Source organism: Lissotriton helveticus, chromosome 10 (genome assembly GCF_964261635.1).
Source record: "Lissotriton helveticus chromosome 10, aLisHel1.1, whole genome shotgun sequence".
Lineage (NCBI taxonomy): Eukaryota > Metazoa > Chordata > Amphibia > Caudata > Salamandridae > Lissotriton > Lissotriton helveticus.
The window spans coordinates 736,089,513-736,108,616 of record NC_136071.1 but is presented as its reverse complement, the minus strand read 5'-3'; the positions used below and the strand labels follow the sequence as shown (position 1 = coordinate 736,108,616).

The 19,104-nt window shown below is 46.1% G+C and overlaps 1 protein-coding gene across 3 annotated transcripts in view; it reads right to left on the bottom strand.

Annotated features, from left to right (window-relative positions):
* Positions 1–19,104, bottom strand: part of IDI1 (isopentenyl-diphosphate delta isomerase 1) — a 103,381-nt gene that overhangs the window by 78,057 nt on the left and 6,220 nt on the right. For 2 of the 3 annotated variants that reach the window (XM_078663300.1, XM_078663298.1), the window contains exon 2: positions 4,761–4,921. In XM_078663300.1, the coding sequence (XP_078519426.1) occupies positions 4,761–4,902 (142 nt within the window). In that variant the 5' untranslated portion in view covers positions 4,903–4,921. Of the gene's footprint in view, positions 1–4,760; positions 4,922–18,577; positions 18,743–19,104 lie in introns of those variants that run through there. The other variant, XM_078663299.1, reaches the window with a different exon arrangement.

Sequence of the window (19,104 nt, the reverse complement as noted above, 5' to 3'; positions counted from 1 at the left end):
TGTGTACATCCCGAGCTCTCCACACGCCCCCAGGTCCTCCTCACATGCACGCATGCATTCCAAATGCTGTACGCCTGGAAAGGCACCCCTCAAAGATTGCACATGAAGCCCCTCGTTTCAAGCACTGCGCACCTGGAGTCACACTTCCCACCCATCCTGCACAGCCACACACCCCGCACCCTCCCCCGTGGCACTCCGACTCCCCCACCCCCACAAACCCACAATGCCTCCCATCTTCCCCTCGACACGATCGCCTTCATCACACACCTCCAAACAACCTCCCCGTCACTCGCGTCGCCCCCCTCCCATCTATAAACCTCGCGAGCCTCCGCGGCCAGCTCCTCTGCAACGCCCCTCAACCTCATTCCGTCTCCTCATTCCTGCACCCACTCGAAGATCCATGCAACGACAATGCCACTCCCCATGTGCACCTGAACGCCGCACCACCCTAAATTTGCAAACACACCGTTTATGCTGCCCCCCCCCACCGACCCTCCACTTGGTAGACACATCAACAACACACCCATCCATCCCTGCTGCATGCGTGCTAGTAAGTGCATCTTGGCATATGGCGGCTCTCAGAATAGCATCTCTACTGTTTGATGATCCAAGCAGTAAGGTGTGTAAGTTCTCAGAAGGCAACTGTCTGGATGTGTATTGTATGTTTACTGCAGGAAACAAGACTCTGTTCAACTGCTTAATATTTAAAGCCATTATAGGCATGACCCAGCTATCTTTTGAAACATCCATTCACGATGAGCAACAAATGCTTAGCCATTCAGAACATCCTTCTTCCAAACTTCTGTGCGATTCACTGAATGCCTGGGCACGTAATCCACTGGGCCCGGCTTCAACATGATCTACGTGGAGTCTCCTCGATTGATGACTGCTCTGAAAGTCCACCTGCTATGACAGTGTGATACCAACCAAAGATATCCAGGTCCTTTCTTTCATCATTGTTTTCTTTGCGTTGCCAAGAAACTCACTACCATTATTATTTGCTAGTTGGAAGTATTCTACTCATTATGTGCATTTTTGTTCATGTTATTGTCATCACTCGCCAACCTCTTTGAATGCATCCATCCATGGGGATATTGACCAGGTACCTTCATCCTGTTGCCATTCAGTGTTATCTAAAGAAAACGTTCTGATAGGAATTTAGTGAATTTATAAAGGGATGCTTAATCGATGTTACAAACAAACCGGACAGAAACACTTATCAGAGGTCAGTGACTGAATAAATCTCAGTTTTACGAAATATTACCTTTCATTCACAGTTAAAATGGCAATCTACATTTGTCTGTCATTCATGTTAGAAATTAATTCAGCTTGGACAAGATGGCGGCGCGTGGCTGACGCGGCAGACACGGCCCCTATCTCCCCCCAAGGTTGAAGAATGTTGGTCATTCCCTGCCTGAAATCTAGGAAAACACGATTGTAAATGACAATACCATTTATTTACGTTTAAAAAAAAAAAAAAATGGAAAAAAAAATGTCATGAGCAATGCCAATAGCTCTACCTTTAATAATGCAGAGACCATTGCATTGTAAATGCTTGTTTTACTTTACCTGAATGTATTTTCTTGCGTCGGCCACGAACAACAGCTTGCCGAGACGGAGTGACGTTTCACTCCCTCAGCCAATCACTGCCCAGAGCCCAGCTGCTAGCCAATCAGAGGCCTCCAAAGGCTCCCGTCAAGCTTTTCTGGTTGGCTGTGAGCCCCAGAGTGCCCGCAGCCTGATCTATTTATGTGATTTAATGTCTACTAGTCCCTCGGCCAAAATAGACATTAAATCTTCATGCCCATCGATAAAAACTGCATGGTTCGGGCGATATTCTTCTCCCACCACTGCTCTGCCTCGATACTGATGGACCTAAGCGCAGCTTTCCACACAGTCGCAATGGCCTCCTAATCCAGAGGCTGTGGGAGTGCGGGGTCAGTGGCAAGGTGCTCAAATGGGTTAAATCCTTTCTTCAGGATCGTACCTTCCAGGTTGCCCTAAAACCCTGTGCATATGAGATCTTTACTCTGCCACAGGGAATCCCACAGGGCTCTATTCGGAGTTCCACTCTGTTCAACTTATATATTAGCCCCTTAGCAGAAAGTGACAGACACAAGATACAATTAGTGTTGTATGCCGATGACACTCAATTAATTGTCACACACTCAGAATCCGAAGGTGCTCTAGTGAATCAATCCAAATCCAGCTTGTCAGCGGTCGCAACTTGGACGGCAGACAGCTGTCTGAAAGTGAGCGCTAATAAAACGGAATTCCTGAAAGTAGGTAGAGCTCCCTCGATCTGGACTTCGGCCTGGTCTCCAGACCCCATTGGCTAGCTCCCGGAACCCAAACACAAAAATCTAGGAGTGTGGTTCGACTCCAAACTCACCTTTGAAAATCAGATCAGCAGCACTACTGGTAAATGTTTTGGCACCTTGAAGGCCCTGAGGAAAATCATGGAGTTAATCTCATTGGAATCACAGAAAACCAATGTCCATGCTCTCATAACCTCACAGCTAGACTATTGTAATGTCCTGTACCTGGGTGCTACCAAGGGCAGTTTGAATACTCTTTAAAGAGTACAAAATATAGCAGCTCGACTAGTACTCAATCTTCTTAGAAGATCTTCTGCCTCGGTAGCACTAACCCAACTTCCCTGGCTCTCAGTAGCAAAAAGAATCAAGTTCAAAGCCATGTGCTTTTGTCGTAGAATTCTTCATCAGCAAGGTCATAAATATCTTCGCGCCTTGATCCAACCTTATGTCCCTGTTTGTGCTCTCAGATCTTCCACAGCGAAACTAGCCAGAATGCCCAAGCCATAAAAGGCCAGACTAGGGGTTCGCTGCTTCTCCTTTCTGGCTTCAAAAATCTGGAACTCTCTCCCACATGATCTGAGGGCATAATCACCTGAGGAAATCTTCAGAACAAAACTGAAAACCTGGTTATTCCGTTCCGCCTAAATCCTGTCACTCCCACTACTTTTCTATGTCTGCCTAAACGGGTCAGCAATATCAGGAGGTAGGTGTCATCTCCGTCTGTGTTAAGGAGGGCATGGTCTACACGCTCTCTCCTGGGAAGGTGGTAATTTCAACTACAGTTGAGCAAATGCAGACTGTGCACTATCATCTCCTTGTGTCCTGCCCTGGAAATCAAACTTTTTTTGTTTATGTCTAAAACTTGTAAAACATCTCTGGAGACTCAGCTTGATGAAATGTCTTTATAAAACACCAATATCTGAATGTACATTCCTTAAACAGGATTTCCTACTCAATGCTGGAGGCCAGTGTGGCCTGCTTCTTAGCACCACTTGAGCAAGCATCCATGCAATATATCTTACAGTGGGATTGGACCCCGCCCATTGCTTAACATAAATTGGCATTAAGTACAAGGTCATATGCTTGATTCTTATTTGATTGCCTTCCTCTTTTTGAGTTTGTCCCGCCCATGGAGCACAGCCTCTTTACTATATTTTTCACTGGATGGCTTGTAATTCTTCCACTGCGCTCATTCAGGAAACTACTTTATGTTTCCTTCAGCAGTCCAGGAGAGGCACAGGTTGTCTAGCTCTATCTCTCACGTGTACAGCTTCTTTACATCCCCATCCCAAGAATGCTCTGTGTTGGTCCCTAGAAGCTGATCCATTTCTTTCTCTGGAGCCCCTTATCTTTTCAGTTGAATATTATTTGTACCACCCTACCACCCAGGATCAATCTCAAGTGCCTCAGTTGCTTTCTCACTGCCTGCCCATTGCTTCCTTCCCATTCTCTCAGGTACTCTCCTGTTGCCACCCCAGCACCCTCAATCCTTTAATTATTTTACGTTTTTGGGATACCTCTGCCATTCGATGGCGAGCCTTACACAAAAATCACATCAGAGTGAGGAGGAGGCCAGAAAAGATTATGAGGAGGGAGTTATTTGCTTCCCAATTCTGCAAGTTTGGGCAAAATGTTTTTCAGTAAAAAGTTATTCTTATTGCCGCTAGGAGAATGTTGAAAATATCTATGGGTCTGAGCCAGCTTTTGAAATGGAAGCCTTAACAATTTCTCCAAGTGAAAAATATTAGGTCTACCCCCTTTACAAAGGTGAGCTGCTGATATATATATATATATACGCATTAGTTGAAAACTCCTGGGATAATTATGTGCCTAACATTACTATGAAAAGGTGTTTCAAGACCATGAAGGTATAATCAAAATAGATATAAACTGGCTAAGAGGGAGGCAGCTGGGGCATCAAACAGATGGGCATGCAGGAAACTGAAAATGGAGGACTTTGCGTAGTTATGATGGTTTATACCAATGATAATTTTCAGTGTATGGAGTCTAAACAAGAACTAGAGCCTTGTCGAAGTAAACAAGTCTCAACTAAAGCCAGTTATGAATCACTACATATATGAAATTTCATTACTAAAAATAAATCCTGAAAGTGTTTCTCACCATCAATTGAAGACAATTCTCAGAATAAAAATCGTCTAAGACTTAAACTCCTTAAAGGAGTTAGTGAAAAATAAATTGTACCTTCAACACAAACAAACCTCAACAGTTGTGCTCTGTTTAGATCTCAAACCTAAAACTGAAACAAGTAATTTACTTTAAATCTATAAATGATGATCACATAGTTCAAGTCATTCAACAAATCAAATAAGCTTGCTGTTAACGTTTAAAAATAAAATATATTGTAGACTCCTAAACATGAGGTTATGCAAACACGAAAGTGTTATAAATTAGGAATATGAATATGTTAAAGCTATAACAAACCATTGTTAATGTTCGCATTCAGATGGCAATTTTTCTTGGTATCGGCACCAATCTTCTTATCGTTTTCATCAATAAGAATGCACATCTCTGCAAGAAGTTGCACCTGCTGCTCATCAAGTTTATCTGTGTTTATTTCCGGCATGGCTGCTGTACGTGTAGTACTGCATAAAACAAAGCAAAAAAAAAAATGAATTATAAAAACGTTACTTGTTAAGTGCCATAATTGCCATCATTTTCTAAGGGCAGATCTTTCACACTAGAACGATCAAACCTACAAAACAAATGAAAAAATTAATTTCCTAAGACTGAAATGAAACATTGGAGGCAAATTGTCTGATGTTGGAGTTCAAATGCACAAGTGGACTTGCTCATCGGCAAATGAAAAAGTTGGGTTAGCCTGAATGAAACTTAGCGGCCCTTGAGATCATTTGGTCTGCATTTAGTAAAATAGTCTAGGCAGGATATTTTCACTCTTTGATACAATGGCTATGTTCTTCCGTGCATCTACGTAGATGCATTACCTTTTCTCACCTCAACTTTCGGTTGCTTCCTTCTTTTTAACCCCATTATGGAAAGGACTCTAATATGATATAACATTACTGACATACTATCGTTTTAGGAATTTGTTTTGCCACAAATTTACTTTTCGGTTAATAAAGTTTTACTTTGAAGAAAGACCTTTTAGATACATTTATGAAAAATGAAATAGATACAAGTATTGTGTGTATGCCCCAAACAAGCTTTTCAGGTCATGGGCAAAGAGCTCCATTTGGCAGCACTAGAGACAGGACTGGCACTCACCATTACCCTTCAGTTGTGGGTTTCAAAGGAAAAACAACTCAGTAGTCACAGCCATAGCCACGTGTGTCTGGGGCTAAGAAAATTAACGGTGGGAACAAATTAACAGTCATCAATCTTTGCTTCACTGGAAGAACAACATCTTTGCAACAATAGACCACAATGACAGGAATGCACCAGCAACATTGACCAAAATGCACTGGGGCTACTGAGTCAGGTTTTACATGACACCCACAGCTAAAGGCTAGTGGTGTATGCCGGATGAAGTTTTTGTTTTTTGCATGAAATTGTTACTGGGTGGCCATCTTCCAGGCATCTATTGCCCTGAGCACTACCTCTGCCTGAAGGCAGAGAGGTGGTTCCGCCATTCTTCAGGGATATCCCTAAAACGTTTTGCTTTTTCTCCTCCTGGTTTTTGGAGATTCTCTATTCGTGGTCTTAGAACTCTGGGCACTTTCCCACTGTAATGCAATGTGAAGGTGCATGCGCCCTTCCTACCCATAAAAGGAAGTGGTGCTTTCTTGATTGGTTTAGATGTTGTACCTGGAAGTGCCCTGTAAAAAGTAAAACTAAATACCCAGGGTAGGTTCGGCACTGGATAATGGAGGGATGCAGTACTGATCGTGCCACCCACCAGAATAACCTTTCAAGCATTTATGAAGGACTGGCATTGCAGGCCTGTGGGTGCGCTGATGCGCCTATGCTCATGTTGGCATTTATAACTTAATAGCCAACCCTGAGTGGGCATTCCACTACCACTAGAGCTCCTCTAGGGTAAGCCCTGAGGGATGGAACAAGTGGTAGACAAAAGGCACGGCAGGTAGACATGGGTGTTCCCTGCCCAGTTAGTAAAGAACAAAAGTGTGGGTTTTCCCTACCTCGGAGGTCGGCTCTCCCCAAGGGACAACACCACGGTTTTGCTGATTCTCTTTTAGTGACCTTAAGGCTGTAGGCGCTTTCCTACTGTAAATGCAGTGTGAGTGTGTGTGCGCCCTTTCTACTTCCCACTGGCCAATCCTGAGGGGACCGTTCACTACCACTAGGGCACGCCTGGGGTAAGTCTTAAGGGGTGAAACAAGTGGTAGGTGAAAGGCAGGGCAGGCACACGTGTTCCCAGCCCTGGTTGTGAAGAATATCCATGTGTGTTTTCACTACCTACGAGGTTTGCTGTTCCCATACATCAACATGGGGGAATCGTTGAAATTACTTCACGCAGCAATAGTGACTTACCATGGGGCAGGCCTTTTAATGGCTGCTATCTTTGGTTTCACAAAGACAAATCCTCTCCTATGGTAAAGCGGGATTTGCCATTAATAGCTTAGAAACGCCACTTCTAGAAAGTGGGCATTTCTCTGCTCTAAAACTCTGTGTGCCTTTTAGTTTCACTCCAGTCCACACTGGTGGCTGGGGAGCACATCTGTGCACTCCCCAGAGAGGGCATGCAACTGAAACAACAGATCGCTGCCATTTGAGGGCCTGGCTGGATAGATTAGAGGGAGAGGTTTAGACACTTGGTCTCTGGGAAGCCAGATCATGGCCCCTACTAAAGATCAACATCTGCATTCCATGGCCCTATGGCAGACAGGACTGAAATTTAGGGGAGACATCTGTGACTCAAAGGGAAACCCTCTGAACAACCCCAAATTCAAAGGCACGCTACAGTATAACTACTGGTGCCATACTTCAGCAGGGTGGTGGGACGTGGGACCGGGGATCCTGGACCTTCATGGTGCACACTGCCAGAGGACGCGGTTGTGCACAAGGAGGATTACTGCCATTGGAAGGGACCATGCACCCTTCCCAAATAGGTGCTGGCCTGGGCCGACTACCTGCTGCTGTGTGGCACCCTGAAGTGTGCTCTCCAAGGGCTTGTTGACTTGCCCCCTCTACCCTTAAGGAGGTCTCAGGGACATCAAGGACCTCCCACGAGGGACCCACATCATCTACTCGTGACACCTGGAGAGCAGTGCCCATATCATTTGTTGGTACTCAACTGGTAGTGTGGCGTGAGCCTGGAACTAAGTATTGTGTCTGGAGACCGGATTGGGTAGTGTGGAGCCCCCAAATTACTGTCTGCATCTAAGGAGTGTGGCCCCTGCATCGTAGGGCCTCAACATGCATAACTGTCGGTGGTGAGCGGATTCACCGGTTGCAGGACCCCGCATGGCCCGCTTCGATCATGCCGCATATCTCTCGTGCAACACGCCAACTGCATGTTCACTGTGTGCGGTGTGCGATTCACAGGTGGGGACCCTAAGGTTAGGGCGTATCCGTAGTAGTGCCTCAATCTACCTCAGCAAAACCAAAGGGGATGATGGACGGAGTGTTGAACATTGCAAGCACTCACCCCCAGTCAACAGATCTGGGTTTGATCCATCACCGTTCTTTAGCCCACTCTGCCATCCCACTTCAGACATGGCCATATGCAAATCAGTCTGACCCTGTGTCTCATGGGAACAGTCCAGCCCTAACTGCCAAGCCATGTCTTCCCTGGACCGCAAACAAGCATCCTGGGACCGGTTTCGGGTTCATAACCTCATCAGCCAGGCTATCTTGAATCCAGTGGCAAAGTGAGCAAGGGACCCACGCCTGGGAATACCCTGCCAACTTAGGGCGAACAAAGCAAAACCAAAGGGGATGATGGACGTAGTGTTGAACATTGCAAGCACTCACCCCTAGTCAACAGATCTGGGTTTAATCCATTATCATTCTTTAGCTCATTCCGCCAGCCCAGTTCAGACATGGCCATACGCAAATCAGTCTGACCCTGTGCCTCATGGGAACAGTCCAGCCCGAACTGCCAGATCATTTGACTGGGGGTGAGTGCTTGCAATGTTCAACACTCCCTCCATCATCCCCTTTGGTTTTGCTTTGTTCGCCCTACGTTGTCAGGGTATGCCCAGACGAGGGTCCCTTGCTCACTTTGGCACTGGATTCAAGCTAGCCTGGCGGATTATGGCTGATTAGCCAGAAACTGGCCCCAGGATGCTTGTTTCCGGTCCAGGGAAGACATGGCTTGGCAGTTTTGCATATGGCCATGTCTGAACTGGGGTGGCGGAGTGAGCTAAAGAACGAGATCAGTTGACTGGGAGTAAGTGCTTGCAATGTTCAACACTCCGTCCATCATCCCCTTTGGTTTTGCTTCAATCTACCTCATGACGCACTGCTGAACTTGTGCCTGGATGTGTAGCGGGAATTATCTGGTACGACCTATATCAACACGCACCAGACGTTGTACCTCATTTTAAGAGAGGTGTGGAATTTCCAACTGTTCATTGTGTGTGACCGGAACTGCCTTATGCGACTCGTATCAACCGCGCACCAGACGTTGTGCCTCATTTCCAGAGATGAGCAGTGGTGCAGATTTGCGTTCAGTTGTGCCCGGATAGCCTGGGTTCCTCTTTGGGCGACGTGTGTCCGACGGAGTTTCTCCTTCTTCCGAGATGTTCCCCTGCTTCTTCCCCCATGGTCAATAGTTACTTTGGTGCCCTCAGGGCTGCGGACCAACTGTCCTCTCCTCCCCCAGCCTGACAACTGTGTTGCCAGACAATATTACCCGGATGGTACCTGGGTGGTGAGAGTAATTGACTGGGCTATGGAGCACTTCCAAGAGTGATCAGAAGTGGGTCAAGAGACTGCGTGACCCATCACTGGCCTTCACAGAACTGAGCTGGTGTCGCAAGGCACAGTTTGGAATCCTTTGACTGAACGACTATCGCCCTCAGCCCGCTTCTGCTCCGCATACCGTGGATGAACTTTCTGAGTAGCGGCAAAACCTCCATTTGTCGACTGCAGCCTAACTAGCCCCGCTACCTAACCCCACCTTCTTCCCTGGTACCCTTACCAAGTGGGACTCTGCACGTTCAGCCTAGAATCAGAGGGGCAGGTTGTCTTTATCTACAGCCTGTGAGTGTAGGGTAGTCATGGTTGGCTGAATGGTGGAGGAGGGCTTGGGACACCGGATCTGCATGTACATCATCAACTGACCTGCGAGGGAGGGGGAGGCGGGGTCATCGCGCTTATAGCACTGCCTCTCCCCCCGCGGTGCGGGAAACTTTATTGCACCCTTCCTTGCTGCCACCCTTGCCTACCTTCATAGCGGGACACTGCTGCTGCCAAGAATGGACCCCCTGGAGGACTGAGGGCTGTAAGGGCGCGCTGCTGACTTTAAGCTACCGGCTACACTCTGGGGAGGACTACTACCCCCAGAGTGCAACACTCACCAGCTGCCGCGAGCGAGTGGGAGGCGGGGTCATCGCGCTTATAGCTCTGCCTCTCCCCCCGCGGTGCGGGACGCGTGCGGGACAAAACGCGGACGAAACCCGGCCCAAGGGCGGGCCGGTCAAGAGACCGGAGGAGGCTGGGCCACGGTATTGACAATCTCTATATTGTAATTAGTAAAAACTGTACCAGTAGTTCTTTGTACATATTGTGCCCTCGTACCCACTAGACTGTGATAGATTGTATATAGATAAGTGACCATACCGCGGCAACTTGGTAATAATTGTTAACACACCGATATCCTCTAGGGTTTTAAATATAAAAAAAAGAATAGAGAATGAATACGCGAAAATCCTTTACGGGCCAAGGGGTAGTTGGGACCCTCGATGCCTTTTTGCAAAGGGCTGAGTCAGTCCTAAGGCATCAAATTATCTTAACTGAGCATAGGCTATCATTTGAGCCTCAAGTAGGCCCCATGCGTCCACTGATAATAGGCCCAGAAGCATCAGTTCCCACCTTGAGTGAAATGACAAAAGCTGCTCCAGATAAGGAAGCATCATTGCCGATATCACCCCATGGAGAGGATAGGATACCGATCCAGACGCCAATAGTCCATCTTGTGCCCGCACGGGAAGTATCTGACCAGGCCTCAATAAATAAACCTAATGTGCAAACGAGAGGCCAAAAAAATGAAGATCAGTCAGGGTAAGGGCCCAGTACCGCTATCAAAAAAAAAAAAAAAACGTGGACAAGGCCCTAATATGCACAAAAACTCTCATTATAGGCAAAATAATACAGGGACAGAGCGAGAAAATGCAAGTCTAGTAAAAACTCCAGCGGTCAAGGCAAGCACAGGGAGTAATTTTGCTGTAGGGGAACCAGAGGAAACAACTAAGACACCTTTCTGGGATAAATTAGAGGGCATGCTTTCTTATCTAATTAGACCAGTGATAACTAATTTGTCCACCCTAGAAGAAAGGCTACAAAGTCTTGAGAGGGCGGTTAAACGCTTATTGGAGCTCCCACAACCAGTCCCGCAGTTACCCCGTGATTTAGAGCTTACTACCAACAACACTCTGTGCCTGTCTAACCAAAGCACGCAGCATCACACCAACCCAGTTAACACTGCCCCACAAGTGAGGCCTATAGTTAACCTACAATGCGAAACAGGCCTATTGGTTCCTAGTATGCAAAGGACCAAAACGACCCAGGCAGGTCCCACCACACAGGCAAACCAGGCAAGCTCAATCAGGCCTGAATCTAGGAAGCAAACCAGGGGGCTTAATAGCAAACCGGAAGTCAACTATCTATCAGAGCTGACCTCTTTACATCTTACCCCCGAGGCCACACCTTTCACTTGTATTAACTAATGTACCACCTCTACAACAGGGAGCGTTCGAGCACTAGTCCTCCTTGAAAAATAAGGCACTGCACGCACTTTCTATCAAGACGGGTCACACAAATGCTTTATTTTTAGAATTCAAAAGGGCCCGCCGAATCCCCTGGGTAGGCCCCGCACATAAAAGACTGTCAGGCGATTGTGTAGTGCTTACCTTTAAATCACCGGAACTGGTTAGAAGTATTCTTCACCAGGCCAGTTGCCATATGGAGAGAAAAGTGGGGATGGGGGTAGTTCCTTTAGGTTTCTTTTACCAACCGCCCCTAAGGTATGAGCAGATATCCCTATCTGATAACAGTAGAAACAACACATATCGTAGATTTGGTATTCCAACTTTCAGTTTTTATGAGCCCCTTTATAGTTTGGACAGAGTAGATTGACTGGCTTCCCCCTCAGGCAAAACTGTAGGCATGAGGGAAATACAAAATAGCACTTCACAGGAGATTAACTACATTCTGGGTATCGCATGGAAAGAGGAATTAATAAGCGCTCCAAGTTCCAGACAGGATCAGGGATGTGCAAATTGTGGGGTAGGGGGGAGATGTCGGGGCCTGGTACATCAGATGGAGCAGGAGCCAGACTTATCGGGGATATCCAAACCATCCATCTTGGATCCACCTAAAGTAGTAGGGCCGTCTAGTAATACGCCCTTGGCAACACCAGATCCCACAATCTGTACAGTGGTGGATCACCTTAATGTAGTAGGGCTGCCTTGTAATATGTCACTGGTAACACTAGATCCCACAAGACACAGCGGTGTCTTGGAACATCGCTGGGCTACGCCCTAAGGTCCAAAACCCAGTTTGGGAGGCCTTTGTGGAGAATATAGAAATCTTACGTTTGCAGGAGACCAGGGCAACTGTGCCAATACACTTAAACTGCTATAAGACATTCAATACCCCGGCAGTGAAAGGCCTGGGAGGGAGGCCCAAGGGAGGGATTTCGACATATATTTCAAATAAGATCACCTTCCACCAGGGGGGTAACCATTTTCACGTGGTTGAGCTAGTTCCTTCTGCAACCCACTGTATTCTCTTGATTAACTTGTATAATAGCACCAAGTATAATGACCTTGTAACAGTAGTAACAGGTATAATGACCACAATAACTAAAATCTCGGATGGGAATAGCAGAGACATAATGACCTTGCTGATGGGTGATTTTAACTGTGGATTATGCAATAATGCAGATAATAGATTGTGTGGTACTTATAACAATGAGGATAGCTGTACACACTTCGCTCATTCTAAGACGGGGGATATATTTAATGATGTCATCTTAAAATTAGATCTGGCATTTGCTAATGAGCTCTTAAATCCCCCAGTAGGTTTCCAGCCCACATTTAATGGAAGTGGCCATGCCACCACAATCGATTTTATATTGATTTCAGCTACACGTGCCCATGTGATACGATCTAGTATGGTTGGGGAAGTCGCCCTAAGCGATCATTTCCCCCTTCTACTAAAATTTATCACAAGCAAGTGTATTCAGAATAAACAACTTAAATACCCGCATGCAGGGAATGGTAGAAGTGAAATCAGTAAATGGACTTTCACTAAAGTGGTCTAAGGTCGACCCAAATCTGCTAACTAGAAATGTTTTAGAGAAGTGTAGGGTAGAGATAGAAACCTGCCTAAGTGATGACACCCATGATATAACTATAGTGAACTGCTCTGTAGAAATTACCAGGGTAGTCAGAAATGTAATCACAGTACAGCTTAAAAATAGGCCGAAACATTGTGGATGGTTTAATTTAAGGTGTTCCAGGGCATACTCCAACCTAAAAAATTTACTGCATACCAAGCCAAGATCGCTGCCCAATATCACACAAGCCAGACTAGATTGCAAGCGGGCTATTAAAGAAAGAAAACAATCCCTCCATAATGAGGCATGGGACTCTCTACGTAATGCAGCAGAGCTGAAAGACAGTACAACCATTTGGAAGGTAGTGAGAACCCCTTTCTTAGCCCCTAGCACAGGTCCCTCAGTGGAGATCGCGATTACGGAAGAAGTATGGATTGCCCATTTTTCCAAATTATACAATGACCAGGTGGATTTAGGCAGCTATCCGGAAGTTCGGACACCAAATGACTGGGAAAACACTGACCTAGGAATCGCCCTGGAGGAGGTAATTCGGGCTCTGGAGCAAAGTGCAGGTGGAAAAGCACCAGGGCCTGATGGGGCACCTGTTGACCTGTACAAACATAATGTCACCTTGTGGGGGCCCATACTAACCCAGGTCTTTAATGCCAGTATAAGGTCCACTCTCCCCCCCCCACTTGGGCAAAATCTATAATTATACCAATTTTTAAAAAGGGTAATCGCGAAGACCCGGGCTGCTATCGACCTATCTCCCTCCTAGATTCCACGGTTAAGGTACTAGGGAGGATTATTTTGGAGCGATTAACAGTTTGGGCTGATGAAAAGACGATTTTATTTTGATCTACAGTACGGGTTACGCGATGGCCTGGGTACCATCGAGCAGTCCTTAAACCTCACCTTATTGATAGGCAAGTATACAAGAGCAAAAAAGGGCAGCCTTTACCTGGCCTTCGTCGACCTCACCGCAGCCTTTGATTCAGTAAAGCACAACAGGCTGTGGGAGGTCCTCGAAGGGGTAGGGGTTGATCCACAAATAATCACGCTCCTACGCCCACTATATACGGACGCATCAGTGAGCGTCCGTTTTGGACAGAAGGGAGAATGCACTGAAGATTTCCCTATCAGGAGAGGGGTCAGACAAGGTTGTGTGCTGGCCCCCTTCCTTTTTAACCTTTACATAAATGGGCTCGAAGGTGTATTGTTGTCCCAGGGCAAAAGATTTTCCTCAAGTGGGTAGCCGATCGATTCCCGCACTTCTTTACGTAGACAATGCCGTATTGATGGCTTGTACTCAAAACGGCCTCCAGATAGCCCTGGATATTTTTAGTACATTTATGGGTGATCTTGGTCGCCAAACTAATATAACCAAGACGTATGTCATGAGGTGTAAGCAGGGGTTGTAGAAGACCCGTGAAACGTTCATCGACGGGAAAAAGAGATCATCCACAAAAAATTTCTCAAACCTAGGTGTATGTTTTAAATACAATGACACCAGGGCCCCGCCATATCTGAGAATTAACAGCCTTCGCTAGATCAACTGCGGCACTATCAAACTTCGCAAAGAAGTTGGGTAGGAAACCGCCATCAGAGCTGTTACACATATATAAAGTCAAGTGTATTTCTATGGCCATTTATGGAGCCGGGTTGTGGGGCTTTGTCGATATCAATCCTTTGCAAAAGATTGAAAATGCCTTTATAAAGTATATTCTCTCTGTCCCCCCAGCACTTCCACCTTTATCTGTCACAAGGAGTTGGCTCTCCATCATAAAGCAGATCTGGCACAACTAGAGCCAATCCTCTTGTGGCATACAATCTGGTGCAAGGATCAGACGGAGCTGAACAGACAGATTTGAAAAGATATCCTAAAGCTGGATGGGGTCTACCGAATCCCCTGGATTAAATACGTATATGACTTTATGAATGATTTGGGCCACCGTGAATACTTTACCACTCCATCGTCATTTATTTATTTCTTTTATTTATTTAAATAGTTTTATATAGCGCTGGCTAGACCCAGAGGTATCAGAGCGCTTTACATGAGGTTAAACAAAATTACAAGATTACATCAGTTTCAATTTACAACAGTAGCTAGAAAAACAATTACAAGAGCATAGAGAACGAGATAAGTGAAGTGTAGAGGGGAAGGGGGTATGGGTAAAGGGTTGGAGGGAGATACAGCAGAAAGACTGCCCAAAGTCCGGCTGGGTAGGTGACGGTCGAGGGGGAGTCTCAAAACCCATCTCCTCTATAGCTATCAGGTAGCTCCACTGGGCTTTGGCTAAATAGCTAGGTCTCAAGGGAAACATTAAAAGAACATGGAGGGCAAAATAATGGAGCGTAGAGGGGAGGGTGAGAAAAGGGAGGAAAGACGAAAAGAAGTCTGTCTAAAGGCCGACTGGGGAGGTGACGACCAAGGAGGGAGTCCATGGCCCATCTACCCTATAGCTAAACCAGGTAGCTCCATCGGGCATCAGACAAAATAGTTCAGTTACAAAACATTGAGATAGGAGAGAAGGAGAGACATAGATAGAGGGAGGATGCGGGAAGAGATGACGGGAGAGATGAAAGGAAGTCTAGCTAAAGACCGACTGGGTAGGTGACGTCCAAGGGGGGGAATCCCCGACCTTTCTCCCCTATAGCTAAACCAGGTAGCTCCATCTGGCATCATGCAAAATAGCTAGATCTCAAATGACAAGGGAAAATTCACGGGTAGGCAGGGTGGGGACTAGGGCCAGGACAAGGGGAGGACAGAGGTCAGTAGCAGGCAAGTGGAGAGGAGTAGAGCAGGGAGGAAAGAAAGAATTGCAGATGTTCGCATAAGGGTAGGCGCAGTCCTGGACGGGCAGAGTAAGTCAAAGTTCAGCGGGGGGGGGGGGGGGGGGGGGTAGAGAAGTCATCATTTTCGGCCATGATGGGGCCAGGCATCCTTGGACCCTGTTCCATATGGAGTGTGTCAGGAGCAGCGGAGCTTTTCAGGGATGGGGCGCCCATTAGTTGTTAAGAACGGCAACAAAGAACACCAATGATGATTATTACAAGAAAGACACTAAAAAACGAGGGATTGCAGTTGTTAGAAGCCACAAGATTATATGAAGAATCTGCAACTAAAATAACAGTGAGAAATCATCAGTTATTACGTACTACCTTAGGAATGGAGCCCTATTTATCTTATGTACCTGGAACTTTTGATAGATTTTTCCTTACCAGGCTAAGACTGGGCATTATTTATAGGCGGAGGACGTTGTCAAAGATGAACGACTCGTCTTGTACTCTACCGCTGTGCCCCAGCGATAACACCTCTACCCAATCTACAAAGCACTTAGTCCTAGTCTATAAATTTTATCAGGAGCATAGGAAAGTTTGGATTATACCAGTTTTAAGAAAACTTGGGGTTAGACGGTGCCATGAAGCAATGATCCAGCTTCAATTGCTAGAGAATGAGCATATAGCATGGAGGGTAGCCCAGTTCTTAAAAGCTGCATTTTACCATAGGAAAAGTATTATTTTAATGGAATAGTATTATAAAAATTTACTCCATTGTGTTTTTTACTTGTAAATAATATGTTGTGTTTTTAAGTTATGTGCTTTTATGACTGTTTTATATAGCAGCCGAATAAAGCTTTCCTAGAATTACACCGTGCAGCGGTGTTGCTTTACACGTTGATTCCCTGCCAAAGGAATACTCAGTTTGACATTAATTTTACCCATGGGTGTTGGAGGGGGTGTGAAGTAGAATATTTCCCAAGTGTGCATATTACTGATGTCATTTTAACTCAGTTGGGGCCTAGTTCTATCAGTGATATTTCCAAATGTGATTTATGCCCAGAAATACAGGATGTTCATGTTGTGTTCATGTGTGTATTGAATACAAACTTTATGCACATACAGCATGTGTGAAGTCTCTTTTGTGACGCTCAGTGTATTTATTGTGTGTGAGTGCTGTGCCAATGCTTTACACATTACAACTGAGATGAACTGACTGCTCACTGCCAAGCTACCCAAGGGTTAGCGTAGGTAACACACTGTGTGCAATCACTCACCCCTGATGGGAGTGGTAGGTTCTGCCTGGCTAGGGCCTCGCCTCAGCCAACCAGAACCTGCCAGTTCCAACAATGTTCATTGTAGTAACATGTTGTTTAATAACAGTTAAGGAGACACTGGTCTTTAAGTGTTATACGGTAAACAAGTTTGGTACTCACTACCTGTTATGCTCCATTGAAGACCTCATAAAGAGCGAGAAGTTTTTACGGTAAAGTAATGAATAGTTATGAAGCTTTGCTTCACCGGAACAAATGTACCTTTGCAAAGATGGATCACAATGGCCACAATGCTCTGGAGTGTTTTAAGGGGGTCCTGAGCCCCGCAAATGGCTCTCCTTGTATGGGCCACTTCAAACCCCATCACGCCATGCACCCGGAGCCTTAAACGCATGGACACATCCAAATGGGATGGGGCTGCCTCCAGACAGGCGCGTAAAGCACTGTCGGCTTTCCTGCTGCTTGCAAAGTCCTGGAGTGTTTTAAAAGGGTCCTCATCCCGCAACCTGCTCTGCTTGTTGGGGGTCTTCAAATCCCATCGTCTCATGCGCCCAGAGACGCCAACACATGGATGCATCCAAAGGGTGCAGGCTGCCACTTAAAGCCCTGTGTGCTTGCCCGGTTGAGTCTTGTTGGCTTTCCCGCTGTGCAGGACTTGCCCGAGGAAGCCATTTCACACCAGGTAGAGGCAGGACCATCCTTTTAGTATCATCACTGGATACCGTGAAGCCCCACCAATTTTAGTAACAATAGATCGCTGCGCATAGAGGTATGCTCACTATTTCTGGGTTCGGTCCTGCTAAATACCCTTTTGGTGACTTCAACTAGATTGTGACCTGGTTAACTGCATGGCCCAAGAGCGAGGACTGAGGCGTATGGAGAGACAATAAAAATTGTGGTCCAAACTGGGGTTGCAATTAAAACATGAAAGTTTGTTGCATCTTTAGCTGAGGTTTTGACGTGATTTTAATTGTTTTTTTCACTGCATCATCCAGTTGTGGTGGGGGGTGCGGATGCATGCCACTGTTTAGATTTACTGTTGCATCTTCTGAGCAGCGTATGGGAAAAAGGAGGGCTACTGCCGTAAAGCCACCTGTCGCCCTTTCAAATTTCCAGCATCGAGGTATTCCTGGCATGGCTGTGGGGGGTAGTATCAAAGGAGATGAAGCTGGCAGAACGAAGGCTGTCTCTAACAGAGGATGGCCCTCCTTTTGTTCCCCTAGTCTCCCCGATGTTCCCATTGTGTTCTCAGAGCGCCGTGCCACCATTGCAATCAGTCTGTTGGAGGGTGACCCGGATGGAACCTCAGTGGCGATAGCCTTGCCTTTAATAATGGATGCCTCAGATGGACACACCCAGGTGCTTACTAGATCAAATCCAATCATAAGCTCTAGATGCAAGCAAAGGAAGTGTGCGGTAGTCCCAAAACAGGGATGCAATTTAGATAATTTGGGTGTGCAGGCAGCCAATGTTATGCTCCTCTCACCTTTCAGACCACCCCCCGGATGCCCACTTGTGCAAGTTAAATGCAGTTTTGAGTGATAAAATCGATCCAATTATGTTAAAGCTACTATTGATTGAATCCAGAGTATTGAGGATTTTGGACCAAATGAAAAATCTTGCAGACCCATTGTTTGGACAAAGTACCTCATCTTGTGGTGTGCCCAATAAGATCTGTTCAGCCCAGCCACAGAGACCTTTAGAGCATTTTAGCAAACCAGTTCCCTTTCCCCAATCTCCTCAGCCTGTTAGGGTGTCACCTGATGTCCCTTCTGCCACTTCTGGGCCCCAGCTCCCATCGCAGGGTCCCGACTTTAGGTAGTGGCCCATTCTTCATCCCCAAAACAAGGACGGTGATTAATTTGCCGCCTGAAGTGACATCATACGTTGTAGTCTTAGGAAATGTTCCCTGCCTGAATCCTTTGAGGATCTGAAAAATAAAGTGGTTAACTGGTTTAACTTGCATTCTAACTTAAGTGATCCATTGATCTATTAGCATGGTGCAAAGGGTAAACTGGTTGAGCTCTGAAGTCAAGAGGTCAGCAGGGACTGTGTTGTGCTAAACTTTAATAAGCTTAATATTGCTGCACATGTTTTGACTACCTTAGGCACATTTAGATCCTCCAGACCATCTAACATTCAGGCCCTTCCCCTTGGTTTTTTCCAATAAGCCAGAAACAGTTTGCCAACCTTTGTTGAAAAAGGTTTGGCTGGTGCAGGTCTCTCGAGTAGACCTTCACATGCCTCACTGGTGTCCACAGCTTTGTGTAGAACAAACAGATTTGCT